This window comes from Castor canadensis, chromosome 3, assembly GCF_047511655.1.
Source record: "Castor canadensis chromosome 3, mCasCan1.hap1v2, whole genome shotgun sequence".
Lineage (NCBI taxonomy): Eukaryota > Metazoa > Chordata > Mammalia > Rodentia > Castoridae > Castor > Castor canadensis.
This window is the reverse complement of record NC_133388.1, coordinates 5,855,862-5,873,243: the sequence shown is the minus strand read 5'-3', so window position 1 is coordinate 5,873,243 and position 17,382 is coordinate 5,855,862. Positions and strand designations below refer to the sequence as shown.

At 50.7% G+C, this 17,382-nt stretch overlaps 2 protein-coding genes across 9 annotated transcripts in view; one reads left to right on the top strand and one right to left on the bottom strand.

The window, feature by feature from the left end:
• The first annotated feature begins 1,702 nt into the window (after positions 1–1,702).
• Positions 1,703–9,217, top strand: Clba1 (clathrin binding box of aftiphilin containing 1). Its single transcript, XM_020172022.2, has 5 exons — positions 1,703–2,710; positions 3,992–4,137; positions 5,455–5,584; positions 7,537–7,653; positions 9,056–9,217. The coding sequence occupies exons 1-5, from the start codon at positions 2,285–2,287 to the stop codon at positions 9,215–9,217; spliced, it is 981 nt and encodes a 326-aa protein (XP_020027611.2). The 5' UTR covers positions 1,703–2,284.
• The window catches only part of Cdca4 (cell division cycle associated 4), a 22,573-nt gene continuing 14,371 nt past the window's right edge, over positions 9,181–17,382 (bottom strand). For 7 of the 8 annotated variants that reach the window (XM_074067023.1, XM_074067026.1, XM_074067025.1 and 4 more), the window contains one exon: positions 13,137–15,821. In XM_074067023.1, the coding sequence (XP_073923124.1) occupies positions 15,105–15,818 (714 nt within the window). In that variant the 5' untranslated portion in view covers positions 15,819–15,821 and the 3' untranslated portion in view covers positions 13,137–15,104. Of the gene's footprint in view, positions 13,065–13,136; positions 15,822–17,382 lie in introns of those variants that run through there. The other variant, XR_012445989.1, reaches the window with a different exon arrangement.

Below are 17,382 nucleotides of genomic sequence, written 5' to 3'. Positions count from 1 at the left end.
AACCCTGTTTACCCTGGGCTCAGCCACATAATCCGGACCTATCTCCTCACTTTCAGGTCCTTACTTTGATCTGGTGTAAAGGCCCATGTTCACAGCTTCTAGCAATTAGGTCTTTGAGGCCTCACTACTGCCACAGACCTGAACCTAGGCCTGTGGACCAGGAACTGGAAACTGCTACCTTGTTCTTTATTCTTGGGTCATTGCCTCCTGCTCTCTTCACTCTCCATTATGAAGCTGAGGCCCAGAAGGGGCTTGGGGACATGCTGAGGCCAGGAGAACTGGTCAGCCCTACTCCTTACTCAGGCTCTGGGCCAGTCCTCCCCGTCCCTCCCTGCGCCTCCCCCACATACATAAGGATAAATGCTACTCGCACCGCTTTCCAGTTCCCAGGACCTCAATCATGGCGAGGACAGCGGGTGAGGGAACCAGAGCAGTGGGGTTGGACATACAGCAGGAACTGCTAGGTTAAGGCTGCCCTGGTGACAATGAGGCAAGCTGAAGCTACTGTCTACAAGCCCAGACGATGTCTGACCCCATCTCACGGAGCCAGTGTGGGTGCTGGGGTGGCTGAGCAATCTGACTGCAGGGCTCCCGTGAGCATTGCCAAGCTGGTCTGCCCCTCAGGAAGGTGGGGCCGGGGCAGGGGGCGGCTACCATTCAAGATGCAGAGAATGAGCTCAAGTAGCTTGGCTGAGAAGGACAGGTAGGGGTTGGGTAATTCTTGCAAGGAAAAGGCTCAGGCAGTACCCAAGGAGGACGCAGGGTGGAAAAAATGTGAGCATGGAGGTGAGCTGGGCTTGGGCGTGGATGAGGGCTCTGATAGTGGCCTGGTCCTCCCTTCCCAGAAAAGGATGGGGATGGTTTCCAGTCTGGGAAGGCTGGAGTGGAGATGTCATCAAGCTCAAGACTGACTTCATGAGACCGGGGATGTGGACAGATGGGAAAGGGTCAGGAATGCCTAGGGGCTGGCTAGCTCATTAGTGCCCCTTACCCTGGACAGGTGGCAGCAGGAGGGGAGGTTGCTCATGGCCCAGGCTGGCCCTGCTCTGCCCCAGGGCTGGATGGTGACCAGATATAGAATCCAAGCACTACAATGGAGTCTGAGGGGTAGGAGTGGCACTGCTGTACACTGCAGGCAGGGGACGTTCATCATCCTCCATGTTTGAGCAATGTGGAAACGGGGTAGGTTCGGAGGATCCAGGAGTCAGCAACAAAGATTTGGTCTCTGGAGCCTCCAGCCCTGTGGAGAAACTACCCTACAGCAGAATGGCCCCAACCCCAGCTATGCAATGGGATGGGGAGACAGCGGCTAGCAAGGTTGACACGTGGAGGCGAGGCAGGGGTGCTCCGGCCACAAGGCGCCGCGGGGCCGGGCCTTCCGAGGGCGATCGCTCATTCCTGGGTCCGGTGTTCTCCGTTCATCCTGGGCGGGGATGCCTCGGGAACACACGCACAGGAGACGCACGGTAACGAAATGAGAGCAATTCCTGCAGGCATTTAAGAGGGCGCGGAAAAGCAAAGGCAAGGAGGCCCCGCCATGCTTGGGATCCCGCGCACAGGTGAAGGCAACCCCATCACCTGCCCCGCAGTCGGCCCTCAGCTCAAAGCCTGAGCAGGAGGAACCGGGGGGCGGGGACGGGGGGCGTGGCAACGCTCCGCGGCGGCGTGCACCGGAAGTGGGCCGGCGTGCGCCGTTGCCGGGCAACGCGCGGCGCGGGCAAGGGGACAGCCGACTGCAGGTTGCGCGGGCCCAGCCAGTGAAGGCGCATCGCGGCGGCGGACGTGGGTGAGGGCAGGAGTCCGGCCCTGCGGGGCCCAAGCTGCCCTCCGCCCGCGTCTCGCACCCGGTCCTCGTCGGAGCCCTGCTGGCTCCACTCCAGGGGACGCGCTTTCGGAGCCTCCGAGCGTCGCGTCCTCCCTTCAGTCTCTCGGTCAGCGGGGCCTCCCAGACCCGTCCCGACTCGGACCACGCACGCCGCAGGCCTTCCCTTACCGCACCTTGTTTGGCCCCCAGGCCACGCCCTTGCGCTGGACTGGTCACGGCGTGTGTAGGAGAAGCCAGGCAGCGGTGCAGGGCCTGTCACCGCGGGCCAGGGGCTGTTGGCTCCACAGCGGCACATGGACACTCCCCAGAAGCCACACCGTCCAAGACAGTCGAGGAACGCGACCCCCTGGGCCCTGTCCAACGCAACGGACAGCCAGGCAGCCCTGGGCAGCTCCAGCTCAACAGCTGTATGTCTCCCGAGCAGCTTCCCATCAGGTCTGCTGGCCTGAGTGCACCGAGATGCAAGGCCGGCAGGAGATGGGGGGAGAGTCCGTGAGTGACTTCGTTGGAGAACTGGGGGAGGTTTCCCACCAAGCATCTGGAGGACAGAATAGTGATGGTTCCAAACGCGTAGGAATCTGCTGCTACGATCCCCTGCTGCTGCCTGGTGGGAAAATCAGCAGCTCCAGGCTGGGAGAGGGACATCCCACCTGCACCACCAGCTGTCCTGACCCAGGGGAGCTCAGCAGCGGGTGGGGGGAGTTCGAAGGCTTCCGGGAATCGTCAGCCAGGTCTGAACAACTCTCTCAGTCCCTTGAACTCTTGGAGAGACCTACAGAATCTCAGTCACAGAGAACCTCTTCTATCTCAAAGGAGTGTGGTTCTCTCCAGCCTCACCGGGGTGGACCCTGGGTGACAGGAACTGCTGCTGCCCCATCTTCAGAGGTATTTTGTGGTGCTCATCACCATGTTGAATGGGAGGTGTTTTTTGTACACCCAAAGGCCCAAAGATGTTACACAGGCTTTTGTATGTGTGTGTGTGTGGGGGGGGGTGCTGCCAGCCTTGGAGGATCCTTTTCTCTCCTGACCTTTGTCCCTGGCCATGTGGTTGACTGTCCCATCTTCCAGAGGCCAAGGAAGGGAGGGTTGCAGAGGAGGCTGCAACTGAGACTAGGTGGGGGCCACCTGAGCCAGGCTGCTTTCACTCACCACTCCTCCTCAGGTCTGTCCACTATCCATCAGCAGAGGCTGTGCTTGCATGACCCCATTCAGGGTATGTGGGGAAAGGAGCCCTTGGTCTGAGTTATGAATTTGTGGGTTTAGAAAGTCCCAGACCCTAAAATCACAAGCACAGCAGCTTCAAGTGATGAACTGGGGAGTGCTGAGCCCCTGCCCCTTGCCCTGCTTGCTTCTTAGAGCTGAAGACCTGCCTTTGCCTCCTCTGAGGGTGCCTCTGATCCTTCTACTAGCTGTCCTCTTCCTTCTGTTACTTCTTTCTCTGCCCTTTCTTCCCAAATAGTTCACCCCAAATACCAGAGAACAAAAGATAAATACAACCAGTAAGGAAGAGAATTAAGGTGCTGCTAGTAATACAGATGGACTGCCTGTTTTCTAAACCAATTTCCCTGGACTTCTGAGAGGTCTATTCAGTGCAGTCAGCTTGCTTTGACACTTGTTTTGAAAGCAGGACTTTCTTCCAATGTGGTTGATACAATAGGAAACTTTTAAGCTTAATGGGAATTTTGCAAGAAGCATTAGGTGAATGTGAAAGACACCCAGCTGAACTGGGCTTGTTGGAATATTTAAAATTCACGTCTGACACCTCAGACATCTGCCAGTCCCCCACCCCAAGTGTTAGGACACTGGCCAATTCGGACTGCCATCCTCACCACCTCATCTAGCAGCCTGCAGACCTCAGGGTCCTTTCAAGGTGAAATGTTTCCACTGTCACACATGTGGACTTCTCAGCCAGTTAACTTATGGAAAGGGAAAGCCACCTTCTTCATGCGTCACTGACCAAGTGTGAGTTGTGCCCTCCCTCTCTTCCTATGCGGTTTTTACTGTGTGGTTTCACACAGCACAGAGACTCTTAAGAATGCCTGTTAAGTGATGCAGCACTGATTGTACAATCAAGTACAACCTTTGTTGGTACCAGCATTAATGATCTGGAACCAGGTGACCCAGTGTGTATATTTCTCCTAACTTTGGAATGTCCTTTCTTTTCAGCCCATTCTCAGCCATGAGGATGTTTTTAGGTTCGCTTTTCAAGAAGTTACAGTCAAGCAGGCCACTGAAGATGTTTGCACCTTAGACCGTTTCTTAGAAATAAGCAGTGAAGAGACTCCTGACCTCACATCTGGTCACAGACTGTGGTAACGATCTTAGAACTAAACTGTCCTTACAGCAGCTCTGCATTTGTACCGTCGTTTGGTTCAGCGACTACATGAGGCTCTGGGTTTACCTGCTAGACAGTGTTAGGCTCCTGAAGCCATCTTTGGGCCACACAGGTGGATTCTTCGGGTGACACCTGGGCCCCTGGGGACTTGACAGTGTGGTCTTTGGCAGCCTCATGATCCTCAGCCACAGAGTTATATAAACACCTGGAAGCAGCCACCTAAGCCTCAGGTCAGCCCAGGTGTGCTCCCCATATTGCCTGCAAGGATAAAGGCTCCCAGAGAAAAATCAACAGCAGTTGTGTGTGCACGGCCATTGTAAGGACATGCTTTCAACCAGCCAGCATTGACAGGAACAGTTCTGAGGGGCAGGACTGTGGAAGAGGCTGGGAAACTGAGCTAAGCTGTCCTGAGGCCCTGGGGGAAGGGGGAGAGGTGGGTTGTTTAGGCTTCTCCGTCCCTTGGTGGCTTGGGGAATGCCAGGTCAGCATGCTGCAGGATCTTTGCATGTCTGAGCAGGCCTAGGCCTTGTCAGAGCTCTGCAGGCAGGCCATTCTAGTCCCTGGCCTACCCATCATGGCTGCTGCTGGGGGCCAACCCAGTGTCTTCCCAGAGCACCCTGTGCCCTGTGTGTGCCACCCTGCAGAACATGGCCCCTGGGGAGAGCCTGCCTTGAGGCAGCCCCAGCAGGCTAGTTTTAGCTGGGCTGATGTCACTGTTCCTTAGAAGCACAGGTGGCCCTAGCGTCAGGCTTGGCAAGGCCAGACATGCTGAGACAGGAGGATGGGTATAGCTTTGAGGTGGAACACTGTTGCGTGTTCCAAAATACTTGTGTCTCCCAGGTGACTTGGTGTTAGCTGGCCCTGTCTGCCTCCGCATTTGTTGGGTGCCCATTTTATCTTCCCCACCAGGGAATGGGCTTCTTGCAGGTGTACCCCTCAGCCCCCCACAGCACACACTAATAGTGTGTTGGCCATAATAGACATTTCTCATGGGCTTCTTCACTGATTCTCTAAGAAGCCATCGGTTTCCTGGTCTGTGTGCTTCGGTCTTTGGCCAGCAAAACCTGCAGAGCATTTGGCCTTGGGGCTTTCACTCCTCAGAGGAGACATTCAGGCAGGGGCCATGCTCTGTGGAGAGAAACGTAGCAGGAAGGAGGACGTGCTGCTTGTGTAAATAAACCATGAGTAGACAGCCCAGGGCTCCTGAAGGGGTACTGTACCCCATCCTGTTTGTAAGTCTGGATTTTGGTGGCCTGTATGGAAGGCTTTCAAGTCTCCTGTGTCTGTTCTCCAGCTCTGAATCTAGGAGACTCTGGAGAGCCCTTCAGAGCACCAGCGCCATGTCTGCTTCACAGTGCCTCTGGAGTGGGTCCCGCTGCCGGGAGAATCTCCTCCTCCTCCTCGGCGTAGATGGCACTCAGAAGGTGAGATGGTTTGGGGGTGAAGACTTCATTGTACAACTCAGAGACCACAGGCTTGAGAAAGGAAGGGTGGTGGAGGAAGTGGGCTGGTCTGTAGCAGGGACACCTGCCTGCCCTCAGGCCTGGGAAGATCAGCATTCCCACTGACTTCTCAGAAGCCAACTGGGGCAGGGCAAGGGGTGGGGATGGCACGACAGCTGCGTGGTGTGAGAGCTGTGGGCGTCTCTGTCTGTCTTGGGCAGCACACCTTCCTTAGACATCTGTGAAAGTCTCCTGCAGGAATGTGTGAGGAGCAGACATGGAGCCAGTGTGCATGTGGGCTTGACAGTCAGGAGAAGAAGTTGCCATGTCTGGTGGTAGAGGCCAGAAAGTGCCAATCCTGCGGGCAGGGGTGGAAAAGGGGGCTGGGCACCTGGGTGGGCAGAAGTGCTCCCTACTGGAGATTGTAGGCCACCAGGTGTGTCTGGGCAAGCTCTCCCCAGGGGATGTTTGGTGAAGGTGGTGAGTGTGGGCCAGGCCTACTATTGACCACAGGAAGGACTGGGGTGAGGGTGAGCTGTCCATGGGCCAGTGGAATATGAGTTGCGTTTGGATGGAGTTGTGTCAGCATTGTGGTGTATGGTCCTAGTATGCAAAAGGTTGCTGCCCAGGGAGGTGAGTGGTCACCTGTCATACGTGGGGGTCAAATACACTAGGTGCCCATAAACATGAATTCCTGATGTCTGAGGTGGGAGCCAGCCAAGCCCAGCTCTAGCAACAGGAGGGAAAGGGCCAGGGGTCGGCCAGAAGCTACAGTGGACTACACACAGTGAATCATATTAACACACATGTGTTCAAGCCCCCGTTATCAGACACAATGCACCTCAGAACGAGGTCACCTGTCAGCGATTGACATGACAAAGGCCTTTCCCATTTTTAAGTATCAATGGAAAGTTTTTTGGTTGTTGTTTTTTGGTTTTGGTGGAACTGGGGTTTGAAACTCAGGGCTTCAGCCTTACAAAGCAGGTACTCTACTGCTTGAGCCACACCTCTCGTCCATTTTGCTCTGGTTATTTTGGAGATGGGGTCTCTCAGACTATTTGCCTGGCCTCAAACCACAATCCTCCCATTCTCAGCTACCCATGTAGCTAGGATTACAGGTGTGAGCCACTGGTGTCCAACAGTATTCTGGAAGATTTTAAACATAAAAACTGAGCAGGCTGGCCCTGGTGAGGGCAGCAGCGTGGACTGATTGCTGGGTCAGCCCATGCACCACATTGGCTGGTCAGGAGTTAAGGGCTGGAAGGTGTGGCGAGGCCCCAGTAAGGTCAACCTGGCCTTGTGGCTCAGGGAAGACAGGACCAGAAGTCTAGGAAATGGGAATCCTAGATGACAGACTCATAGGTGGGACAGCTCCAGGTGATGGCAGGGCAAGGGGGCTCATCCTGGAGGTGGCTATGAAGACATTGAGTTGTGCAATGTGTTAGTCTGTTTTTTGTTACTATAGCAAAATACCTGAGGCTAGGTAATTTATAAAGTATACAAGTTTATTTGGCTCATGGTTCTGGAGGCTGGAAACCAGAGAGCATGGCACTGGCACCTGATGAGGCCTTCTTGCTGCATCATGGCATGGTACAGGGCATCACAGGTGAGACAGAGCCTGCCAGCTTGGTCCTCTGAGCCCCACCTTCATGACCCTCTGTACTCCTAATAACCTCCCAAAGGCTCCACCTCTAAATACAATCAGCATACGAATTTGGGGATTAAGTTTTCAACACATGATCTTTTGTGGATACAGTCAAACCAGAGCAGGCAGGTCAAGGAGCATCATGGTTCTGGAGGCCCATAAGCCAGGTGACTGGCAGCAGGTGGCAGGGCTGGGCAGGAAGGCCCTGTGAGGGGCTTGATTGTGTCCAGGTTAGGATAACTGCAATTTTAGAATTTTTATGGTGACTGTGTGAGGTTTGTTTCCTCAGAGCCTTACCAGAGGCGTGGGTCACATTCTGGAAAGTTCTGACCTTGGAGAGCCTAAAGAACTGCTGGCAGTCAGCAGCTTCCATCTACCCCACTGCAAAGCACTGATCCAGACCAAGGTGAGCACATCACAGGAGGCCTTGGGAAGCTGTGGCTGGGTCTACACATGCCAGCCCTCGGGTCTCTGAATCCAAGTCTCACTTACTTTCTTCCTTTCATTCTTGTGGACTTGGGGAAAATGAACTTTCCTGTAAGAGCATAGCTGATGCAGCAGGGTGCCAAGGACCATGAAGGTGCTGTCCACAGAGACCTTGGGAGAATGATGAGAGGATCTGATGGAGAGATGTGGGGAAGCCAGAGAGGCAGGGCATAGGCAAGGAGGCCTTGGCAGGGCCTGGGCTAGGCTCTGTACCTGTGTGTTGGTTGTCACTGGTAGAGGTGCCTGGCAGGGGGGCCTGTGAGCAGCTTTCAGAGACTGAAGTTCCTGCCAAGGCCACCCCATCCCATCCTCACAGCGGGGCTTGAGGCTAGAAGAAAGGGGTGAGCAGGAGAGCGGCTCATTCCTGTAGTCCTCTCCTTTATCAGGGCAAGGAGGGAGAACCTGCCTGGGACAGAGTCTTGTACCCACCCTGGACCAGGCATTGCAGGAAGGGCTCAGCATTTACACCCAGGATATTGCAGGTGTGGTTTGTGGCTGGTGCGTGTGCCACAGGGATTTGCATAGTAGAAGGCAAGAATGAGGCGCAGCCCTGTGGCCCTGTGGGAAGGTCTCCTAGAGCCAGGTCTCAGGACAAAGCTGAGCCGGGGAGGCAGCACTCGGGGCCTGGTTCCGAGAGCAAGATTGGTACAAGTGTGGCACTGCCCAGCTGATGTGGACTGCAGCCTTGATGGTTGACACACACTAGCCAGGTGATGGGTGCCATGGGGTGCTCAGGAGAGAGCCTCATCATGAATTCAAACAAGTATTGCCAGGAGCCCCAGGGAACTCTGTTCATCTGGTCTTTGGAAGAAGTCCAAACACAGGAGGCAGAAACCTCCAGTGCAGGACTGCAGTTGCTATCTCTGGGGCAGTACGACACTCCAAATGTTTGTGGCTGCACCATTCCTGACAGCACTGGTGTAACACCCACCAGCAGCTGTGTAGGTAAAAACTTGGGCAGTCCAGTAACATGGAGGGCAGCAGTGCCAAACCTAGTGCAGGGCCCAGCAACCTACCTGAGGCACAGACCTACCCTGGTCTCCATCTGCAGGCCACAGTCATAGACTCATAAGCAGTGAGCCTAAAGTCAGGTGGCAGTGACCTGCTGCAGGGAGAAGAGGCCAGAGGAGTGGCCGCCCCCTGTGACCTCAGTCCCAGTACATCTCCACCCTGTGCGATTCTCTGGTTGCATTGCACAGTGAGATTTTTAAGACAATAAAAACCAAGAAGAGAACACTGAGGGGCTCAGAGGCAGGCAGGGCACAGGTCTAGGGGCATCTCTAGTCTTGTGTACTTGAACCTGACCACTGCCCTCCTCTCAGTTCTCAGGAACTCCAAGCAGCAGAAGGGGGAGCCTGATTACCTACAGCCTGTTTTTGAAGACCCCTCTATATGGAAATGGGCAGTACATCACAATTCCACAGAAAAAGATTTTTGCTCCACGCAACCTAAAAATGACATTCTTTAATAATGATGTTTGTTAAAACAGGAGTACTTTGTATCTTTATGAAGCATTTTACATTTTCTTACTGGTTTGGTACTAGAGACTGGGAACAGTTTTGTGGAGCAGTTTCAGAAATCCTCATCAGTTTCCTAGGATCTGTCAGTCATCCTATGCCCCCAGTCCTGTGCCCTCATTGCATTCAGGCCTGATCAGGATGCATGGAGGGTATGCATGTCTTTTGGAAGAGCCAGTACACGTGCAGAGGGGTGGGGCATCCAGGGGCACCTATACCTCTACCTGTGTATAGGTGCCTGGTGATGACCCCAGGCCTGACTCACTGTTGAGTTCAGGAGTTAAGATACTGAAATGTCGCTGGGGAGACAGGTGATAAGCTACTCAGGAAGCCTCTATTTGCACCTGGCCTTGAGTCTCCCACATCCTGTTTCCCTGGAAGTGTAGTGACTGTTCCCATGCTTGCACCCAGCCCCTACCTTTGGGAACAGGTCTTTCTCTAGGTGGACAGGTGGATGGGTCAGCCCAAGAGGCCCCTGGCAGGTGGCTTGTTGGGCTGCTTTCCCTGGTTATCTGCTAAGGCAACTGTTTTCTTCTAAGGGCAGAGCCAAGCAGTGAGCACTGAGTTTTGTCAAATTTTATGAAATAAAAAGACCTGAGTAAGCCTGTGTTCTTGTTGACTCATTAGCTCTACAGGGACCGAAGGTGACATCTTTTCCTACAGGAGGCCTGAGGTGTAAGGGGCTGGCATGGAGAGACCATGCTGGGGAGGCTGGCTGTTCAGGGTGGACCACCACTGATGTCTCTGTTCCAGGCAAGGCCACTCTGGGGATTGACTTGTCTGGGGTACACCATCTTCCCTGTTGACCTAAGCCAGTTGTCCAGACCCAGACAACCCTATTGGCAAAACATGTGCAGTGATGGAGAGAAGGAATGTGGCTGTCATTGCCTGCACCCATTTGGCCATCATCACCCCAGGTAGCTGTGCCACCAACACCAGGCAGCACATGGCTTGAAACTATAACAAAGGAGCAACTTTTCTTTCAGTGCCAGGTATTTAGGAAAGCTGCCTTAATTTTTCATTTTCAACCAGAAGACAGTGTGGGGCAGCACAAAGCAAGAAAAAGTTGAAGCTTCTATACAATGAGGAAGCCAGACTGAGGAGAAATGTGTGCAAACTCTAAGGATGTCTGATAGAGGTACAGAAGGAATGTGACTCATTAGCAAGAGAAAAATTTTAAAATGAACAAAAGGCCTAAATAGGTATTTCTCAAAAAACACAAATGGCCAATAGACATGTGAAAAAGTGCTCACCATCACCAACCATCAGAGAAGAGCAATCAGAAGCAGTGAGGTTCCACCACAGAAAGGCTATCGACCAGACAGATGAAAAGAAAAATGCTGGCCAGGATGTGAAGAGGACGCACCCCCTGCACATCAATGGTGGGAATGTAAATTATTACAACTTGTAGAGAACAGGGTCTCAAGAGTTAAAAATAGAACTGCCATATGATCCAGCAGTCTCACCACTGAGAAATCAGTGTTGAAGAGACGTCTGCATCCTGGTCATTGCAGCACTATTCACAATAGACAAGAAATGGCATCAGCTGATGAGTGTATAAAGAAGACATAATAAGCCTGCCTTAGTCACAGATTTATTACACATGGTTTTACCCATGGGGTCAAAAAACTAAATTTCAAAAACGTTAAATTCAGTTCAGGTGATACAGAGCTGTCAGTCCCATCTTATTGTCAGTTGTATTTAAATCGTGTTCCCTGCCCTTAGTTTTGTGAAAATACACCTCCCAAAAAGCAAGGTAAAAGTTAATGTGCTTAATTTGAATGCTGATAAAGTGAACACTTGAGATTGGTTAAAAAGCAGCATGTCTTTAGTGGAATTTAGGCAGCATTATGGGAAAATGAATCAAGCATCCAAGTACAGTACTGAACTCTGCATCCTGGGCACTCATGTAATCATCATACCTGTGGATACCAAGACGCACAAGGGAGTACTCATCGATACAACAGATGAAATTCTGCAATTTGTGACAACGGAAGAACCTGCAGGACATATGTTAAGTGAAATAAGCCAGGCACAGAAAAACAAGTACCACATGATCTCTCTTGTGTGGGATCTTAACAAGTGAAACTCAAATGAGAAGGGTGATTACCAGAGCAGGGGGTGGTGGGTGGGGGGATGGAGGTGTTAGTCAAAGGGTACAAGTCTCAGTCAAAGAATTCAAGAGAGCTACTGTTCAGCATGGTGACACTCATTAGTAGTTAATAACAATGAATTGTACGTTTGAGAATCTCTAAGAGATTTTTAAGTGTTCTCACTACCAAAGATGGTACCCATTGAGTGATGTACTTGTTAATCAGTGCCATTTAGCTATCCTACTTAGACATATTTGAAAATATCATGTGCATTGTAAATGTTACAATTTCTATCAATGCCAAGAAATTAAAAAAAAAAAAAAAAAGGAGTAAACAGCAACTCACACCACAAGGAAAACGGCAGATATGCTGAGCACAGGGCAGACACTACGCCTCGTGTCCTGGTGGTGGTGAGCACAGGGAGGCAGCGACCTCCACGCTTGACCAGGCAGTAGTTATGGGTGTCTTCCCACTTCAAGGGGACACTGATGGTTCAAGCTTGTTGTAGTCTCCAGTTTGCCTGATTTTCAAAATTTAGAAGGGACAGTGGGGCAGGGAAGCTGAACTGGTTGCTAGAAGATACTAAGGAATTATTACTCTTCTAACTATTAATATAGCATTGTAGTTGTTTTTTTTTTAAAAAATCCTGATTTTTCCAAGTTTCACCTGCTTTTAGGGCCAAAGATGTGCCAATATCTGAGGTTTACTTAAAAATTCCAGCAACTGGCCAGCCAGGGACAGGTACAGGGCTCAGTGTGGCCCCTCTGTCAAGTGTTATACATTATGACCTGTGGTTTCTTTGAGTGGTGTCCTCCAATTGCTCTGAAAGGGACCCTGTCCTCTGGCTCCTTTCAAACCTACGCTCAAAAATCGTGGAGGAACACAGGTGTTGGATGGGCTCTAGCTTTTGCTGCACAAGGGACTCAAGAGTCAGCACCCAAAGGTCACAGCATGGGAGAGCAACAAGCAAGGGTCTTCAGAGGGCTGGATGCTGAGGTCAGGCCTGCTGCAGCCTGGCAAGGGCCCACAGCTGGCCTCTGCTCTGAGTCACTACATTGATGGGACAACAGCCCTGCTTGCACACAAGGGTGACCTGGAAGACGCAGCTTTTGCCAGTGTCCCCTGGTCTCAGGTCCCCACCTACATACTTATGTGTCTACGAAATCTAATTGTAAAGAGTAGAGGGGAAGCCAGGGTTTGCTGCAGGCAGTCCCCCATAACAATGTAGAAATCTTGGGTAACTGGAATTTGTTATTTTTGCTACTAAGAAAGTATTTTATAAATGAAATTATTTAAACACCTGGAAAATCTGTTTCCAATGTCAATTTGTACTTACATACTTAAAAACACTACATACATGTGATTAAACTTTGCAAGAAATTTCTGGAAAAATGATTGCTCAACCACTTTGGTCTATGGCAAAAATAAGCACCTTCCTATGTACAAGTCTGACAAATTAAGCAAGATGTGTGCAGGGAATAAGGCACAGCTCCATGGGTTCAATGTTCAACAGATGAAGGCCACATTGCCAAACCCCAACAGGTTCTGCACCACCTACAGCAGACATGCAGGATGCAGCTTCCCCAGTGCAGAAAGCCCTGGCTGGGCTGATGGCTCCGGTCCCTTTGATCCTTAAAAAGATCAGGTGTCTCCTTTCCTGAACAAGCATTCTAAAGCTGGCATGTTCTTCTCATTCTCCAAAGATCTTACACTCTTCAAGGCTGAAAAAACAGATGCTATAACAACTTACTGAAGCCAAACAAATGATATCTAGGAAAGACAGAGTTGCTACATAAAAATAAAATACTGCTTTAGGTTTATTGCTATAAAACACACCCTTTAAACTAGTTTCTATGAGGAAAAAATACTTTCAAGAACAGGAGGCGGCCACCTGACACCTGGGACTCAGAAAAGACTTTTGTTTTGTTTTGGTTTGGTTTGGTGGCACTGGTGTTTGAACTCAAGGCCTCCCACTTGCTAGGCAGGCACTCCACCACTTAATCCACTCCACCAGCCCAGAAAAGACTTGACAAGCTGCGCTCACCCACATCCCCACCTTGCTGCCATGGCACTGCCCCATGCTCTGGCTCACTGGCTGTTGCCAACCCAGAGCTGAAGCCTTCAGACCTAAAGGGGAGTTTTGCTTTGAATCCTGTGAGGTCAGGAAAATAAAAGCAATCCATTGCCTGTGTAATACATCAGGTGAAATTCTTTACTTACCTCTACAAAGCAGTTAGGTGATATCGTTGAAGCAAACTAGGAAAAAGGAAGTGCACTTGAAAATTGTGACATGGTAGATAATTCACAACATCCATTTTGTTTGCTGAGTAACTTTTTTAATAAAGTGAGGTTTATATCATTGATATTAAAAATGGTCATATGCACAAAAGAAAATAGACATTTTAGGCTCACGTGGGAAGTTAGAAAAAGCACAAGAGAAACAGGAAACACCTGTGTCAGGGTGAAAGTGGGCAAAGAGTGTGACTTGTGAGCTGGCAACAGGGACCTGGAGGTATAGGTAGTCTGGGCACTAGAGCCCCCCTAGCTCTCTTTCAGGGGCAGCACACTAATGACCCTTAGGTTTGAGGGGCCATAAGCTACATGGAATTGTATTTCCTTCATTCCAGACTTAAATTTAACCTTTAAATGTCCCAGCACCAATTGAATAGAGCAACCATAGGCATTCTCCAACCCAAGGGCCCAGAGGCACACATCCATTCCAAATGCACATCTGGTGCCAGAAGCCTCCCTGTACACACTGCATGGAGCACAGTGCTCTTCTCCCACCTCTATCCCCACAGGGTGTTACTGGGAACCAGACAGGAGGGCATCTTGTAAACACAACCCACAGAAGACTGTACAATAAAACCACCTGACACTCCACAGTCCTGAAGATGAACTGGTGCCGCCATCTCTACAGACATCTGACCTTCACCTTCAGTGCACTTACATATAAATAGGCTTAAATAAAACCCTCCATCCTATACACACAAGTCTAGGAAGCAGCTTGCAGAGCTCTAGTGATGGGCGTGCAGTAGCTGTGCTCAGTTCTCAATAATCGCACTCTACTGGAATGCAGAATAAGATGGAGGGCTCACGTGTAAAGCTAAAGCTGCCCTGGAGTGTAGTGAAGCTCATTGCAAAGAATAATAATTCCCTAATTAAACCTTTAAAAAAAGGAAACACAGTAACTATAATTGTTTGGGCTGTAAAAGTTTCTAATGTAGCAGCAGAAAATATTTGTAGAAAAAATATACTTTTAAGAAAATAGCTGAAAAAGATCTAAAGAGATAAAGTAGAAAAAGTTTTAAAAATATATCTTAAGACAAATATGTTGCCCAAAACATATAAAACTTAATTTTAAAAAGTTCACCTATCTAAATTTAAACAAGGTAGAATGCAGCTCATGGTTCAGGCTGTCCTCCATGGTTGCTGCAGTCCACATACAAAAGGGGAAAATGGGCCCAGGGCTATGGGACTTCACCCAGCCCAGGGCTGAGAAGACTTCATAGTGAAACAGCCTCTGTCCTGTACTCCTTGGGAGGAGGTCAGGCTTGGACGCTGCAGCCTTTGCCAGTGGCAATCTGTTCAGGATGTTTTCACAATCAACAGCAAGTCAAGCAGGGCTAGGTCGTTGGCTGTGGTTGGCGAGGGCTTCCTTCACAAGACCAAGTGCTCTGCAGGTCTCTGTGGACCACACAGTACACATATGATAAACGCTCTGGGGCACGTGGCCTTGTTGTTGGCCTCCTGGCCTCCTCTCAGGTCTCCACCAGGATCTCTACCACATGGTCTAGCTCAGCCAGGTCAGACTTGCAGCTTGAAGTGGGAGGAGGGGCTGCTGCTGCAAAGCTCTCGAGTCCATTGCAGAGGCTGGGCTTGGTGCCACTCATCATTCCAGTCAGCACTGTGTCCAGGTCGTAGTAGGAACTGTCCACGTCTGAGAAAAGCTCCTCCACGGAGCTGGAGTTTTTGTTCTCCAGGGTCTCAAATATCTGATCCAGTGACTTCTGAAAGCTTCCCCTGTTTTCTCGAGGGGTGTCCATCTCCCAAAGGTTGCTCTGAGGGTTCCTTGGACCCTGTACTGAGCTGACCATGGAAAGTTCAGAAGCCAGACCCGGCGAGGGGCCATTGTCTTGTTCAGGACCAGGGTACTCCCCCTCAGACCCTCTTGCTGTGCGACACAGGATCTCCGTGGACACCAGGCGGTCAAGTGGTGCCCGCCCTGTACTCTGAGGTGCCCCCCCAGGCCACACACCATCCCGGCTCATCTCCTCCTGGATCTGACGGACTGTGTTGGCAATAAGGACTGAGCGGCAGAGGTTGGGCTCCACTAGCATGTGGCAGAGCTGGAGCTTGACCAGGGACATGTCCAGGAGTGATTGCCGCTGTAGGCTGTAGGAAGGGATGGTGCCAAAGCCCTCCACAACCTCCTCCTGGTCACATTTCCTCTTCAGCCCTCGTGCAAACATCATGTCCTGTGGATAACAAGGAAGACACCAGTGAGCACATCTCTCCACCCTGGCTGACAGCACCCAGGACAGTTTCTGACCATCAGAAAGAGGCAACAGCACATGGGTGCCAAAGAAACAGTCTGGGAGGTGGCCCTGTATGTCTGTGACTCAGGCACAACCAGATCATCACAGATGACAAAGTTCTAAGCTGTTGTACAATTTTCATCATCAACAGATAAATAGCAGAAGTAGGAGAAATAAGCTACGCATGGTGGTGTCTGTCTATCATCCCAGCTATGGCAGCAAGTGTAAACAGGAGGAATGGGGTTCCAGGTCAGCCCAGGCAAAAAAGTTCCCAAGACTCCACTTCAACAGAAAAGGCTAGGTGTGGCAGTGCACACCTGTCATCCCAGCTAATACAGAAAGGACTGTAGTACAGGTGGGCCTAGGCAAAAAGCAAAACGCTTAATTCCAAAATAACCACAGCAAACACGGCTAGAGGCAATGACTTAAGCAGAAGAGTGCCTACCTAGACAATGTTGCCTGCCCTCCAAAGTAGGAAAAATATATTTTTAAACAATCAGGCTGAAAATCTCTCCCTCAAACCTAAGTGTCGGTGCCTGTGAGGGAAGAGGAAAACTCTGCAGTAAGGCGCGGTGTGCATGGCAGCCCAGCCCAAGGGTTAGGGGTTACAGGACCAGAACTATTATGTTGCATACCTTCTGAAGCCAGCTTATAGCGGGATTCTGAGGGTGACAAAGCCACTTACAGCTTTCAGAACAATTGGTTCTTTCCCTTTTAGATGCTTCCTAACAGAGGTACAGTCACATATGGTGGACAGCCCACTGAAACCACTACCCCCAGATATGCATAGGGAGGGAATACCCAGCATGCTCCCTCACCAGCTGTCTGGTGTTGTCTGGTTCCACAGCAGTATCTTCAGAAGGGACAAGGGTCCTGGCAGGACTCCCATGACTGCACAGTCCATCGCTCCCATGCTGTGCAGCCTAACCACCCAGCCTAGAACTCACAATAATCCCTCAGACTTTCCCGAGGGCAGATGGATGCCAGGCTGCTTTGTGTCTGATGTCCCATGGGGCCAGACTCAGCAATTCTACAGCTCTGTTGGGGCATGTGCTTGGGCCTCAGCCTGGCAGGTTGTAATATATGGCAAGCATTCAGCCAGGACTACCCTTTTTAGAGCACAAAGTTAAGCCATAATGTATTGTTTCGTTCTTCTCATGTTTGTAATAGAGCTAGATATTTTTATTTCAAATAATTCATTTGAAATTAAATGAATTCACTGAATCACAGAGTCAGAATCTTCTAAATATGCAAACTCTCAGATTTCTTTAAAAACCCATCGATCCAGTGGCTCCCTGTGGGCAGTATGGCTAAGTGCCTCTGGGGAGCTGGTGTATGTGGTGTATGCTGTCCCTGCACAGGGTCTGGGAGCCCCTCGATGGGCTCATTTTTGATAACCTTACCTTGAATAGACACAAAAAGGTCTCCCTTTCTTCTGAATTTCCTTTCAATGTCACAGATCTTACCTTCCACACAGGTAACATCTTAAATTTTATATAAC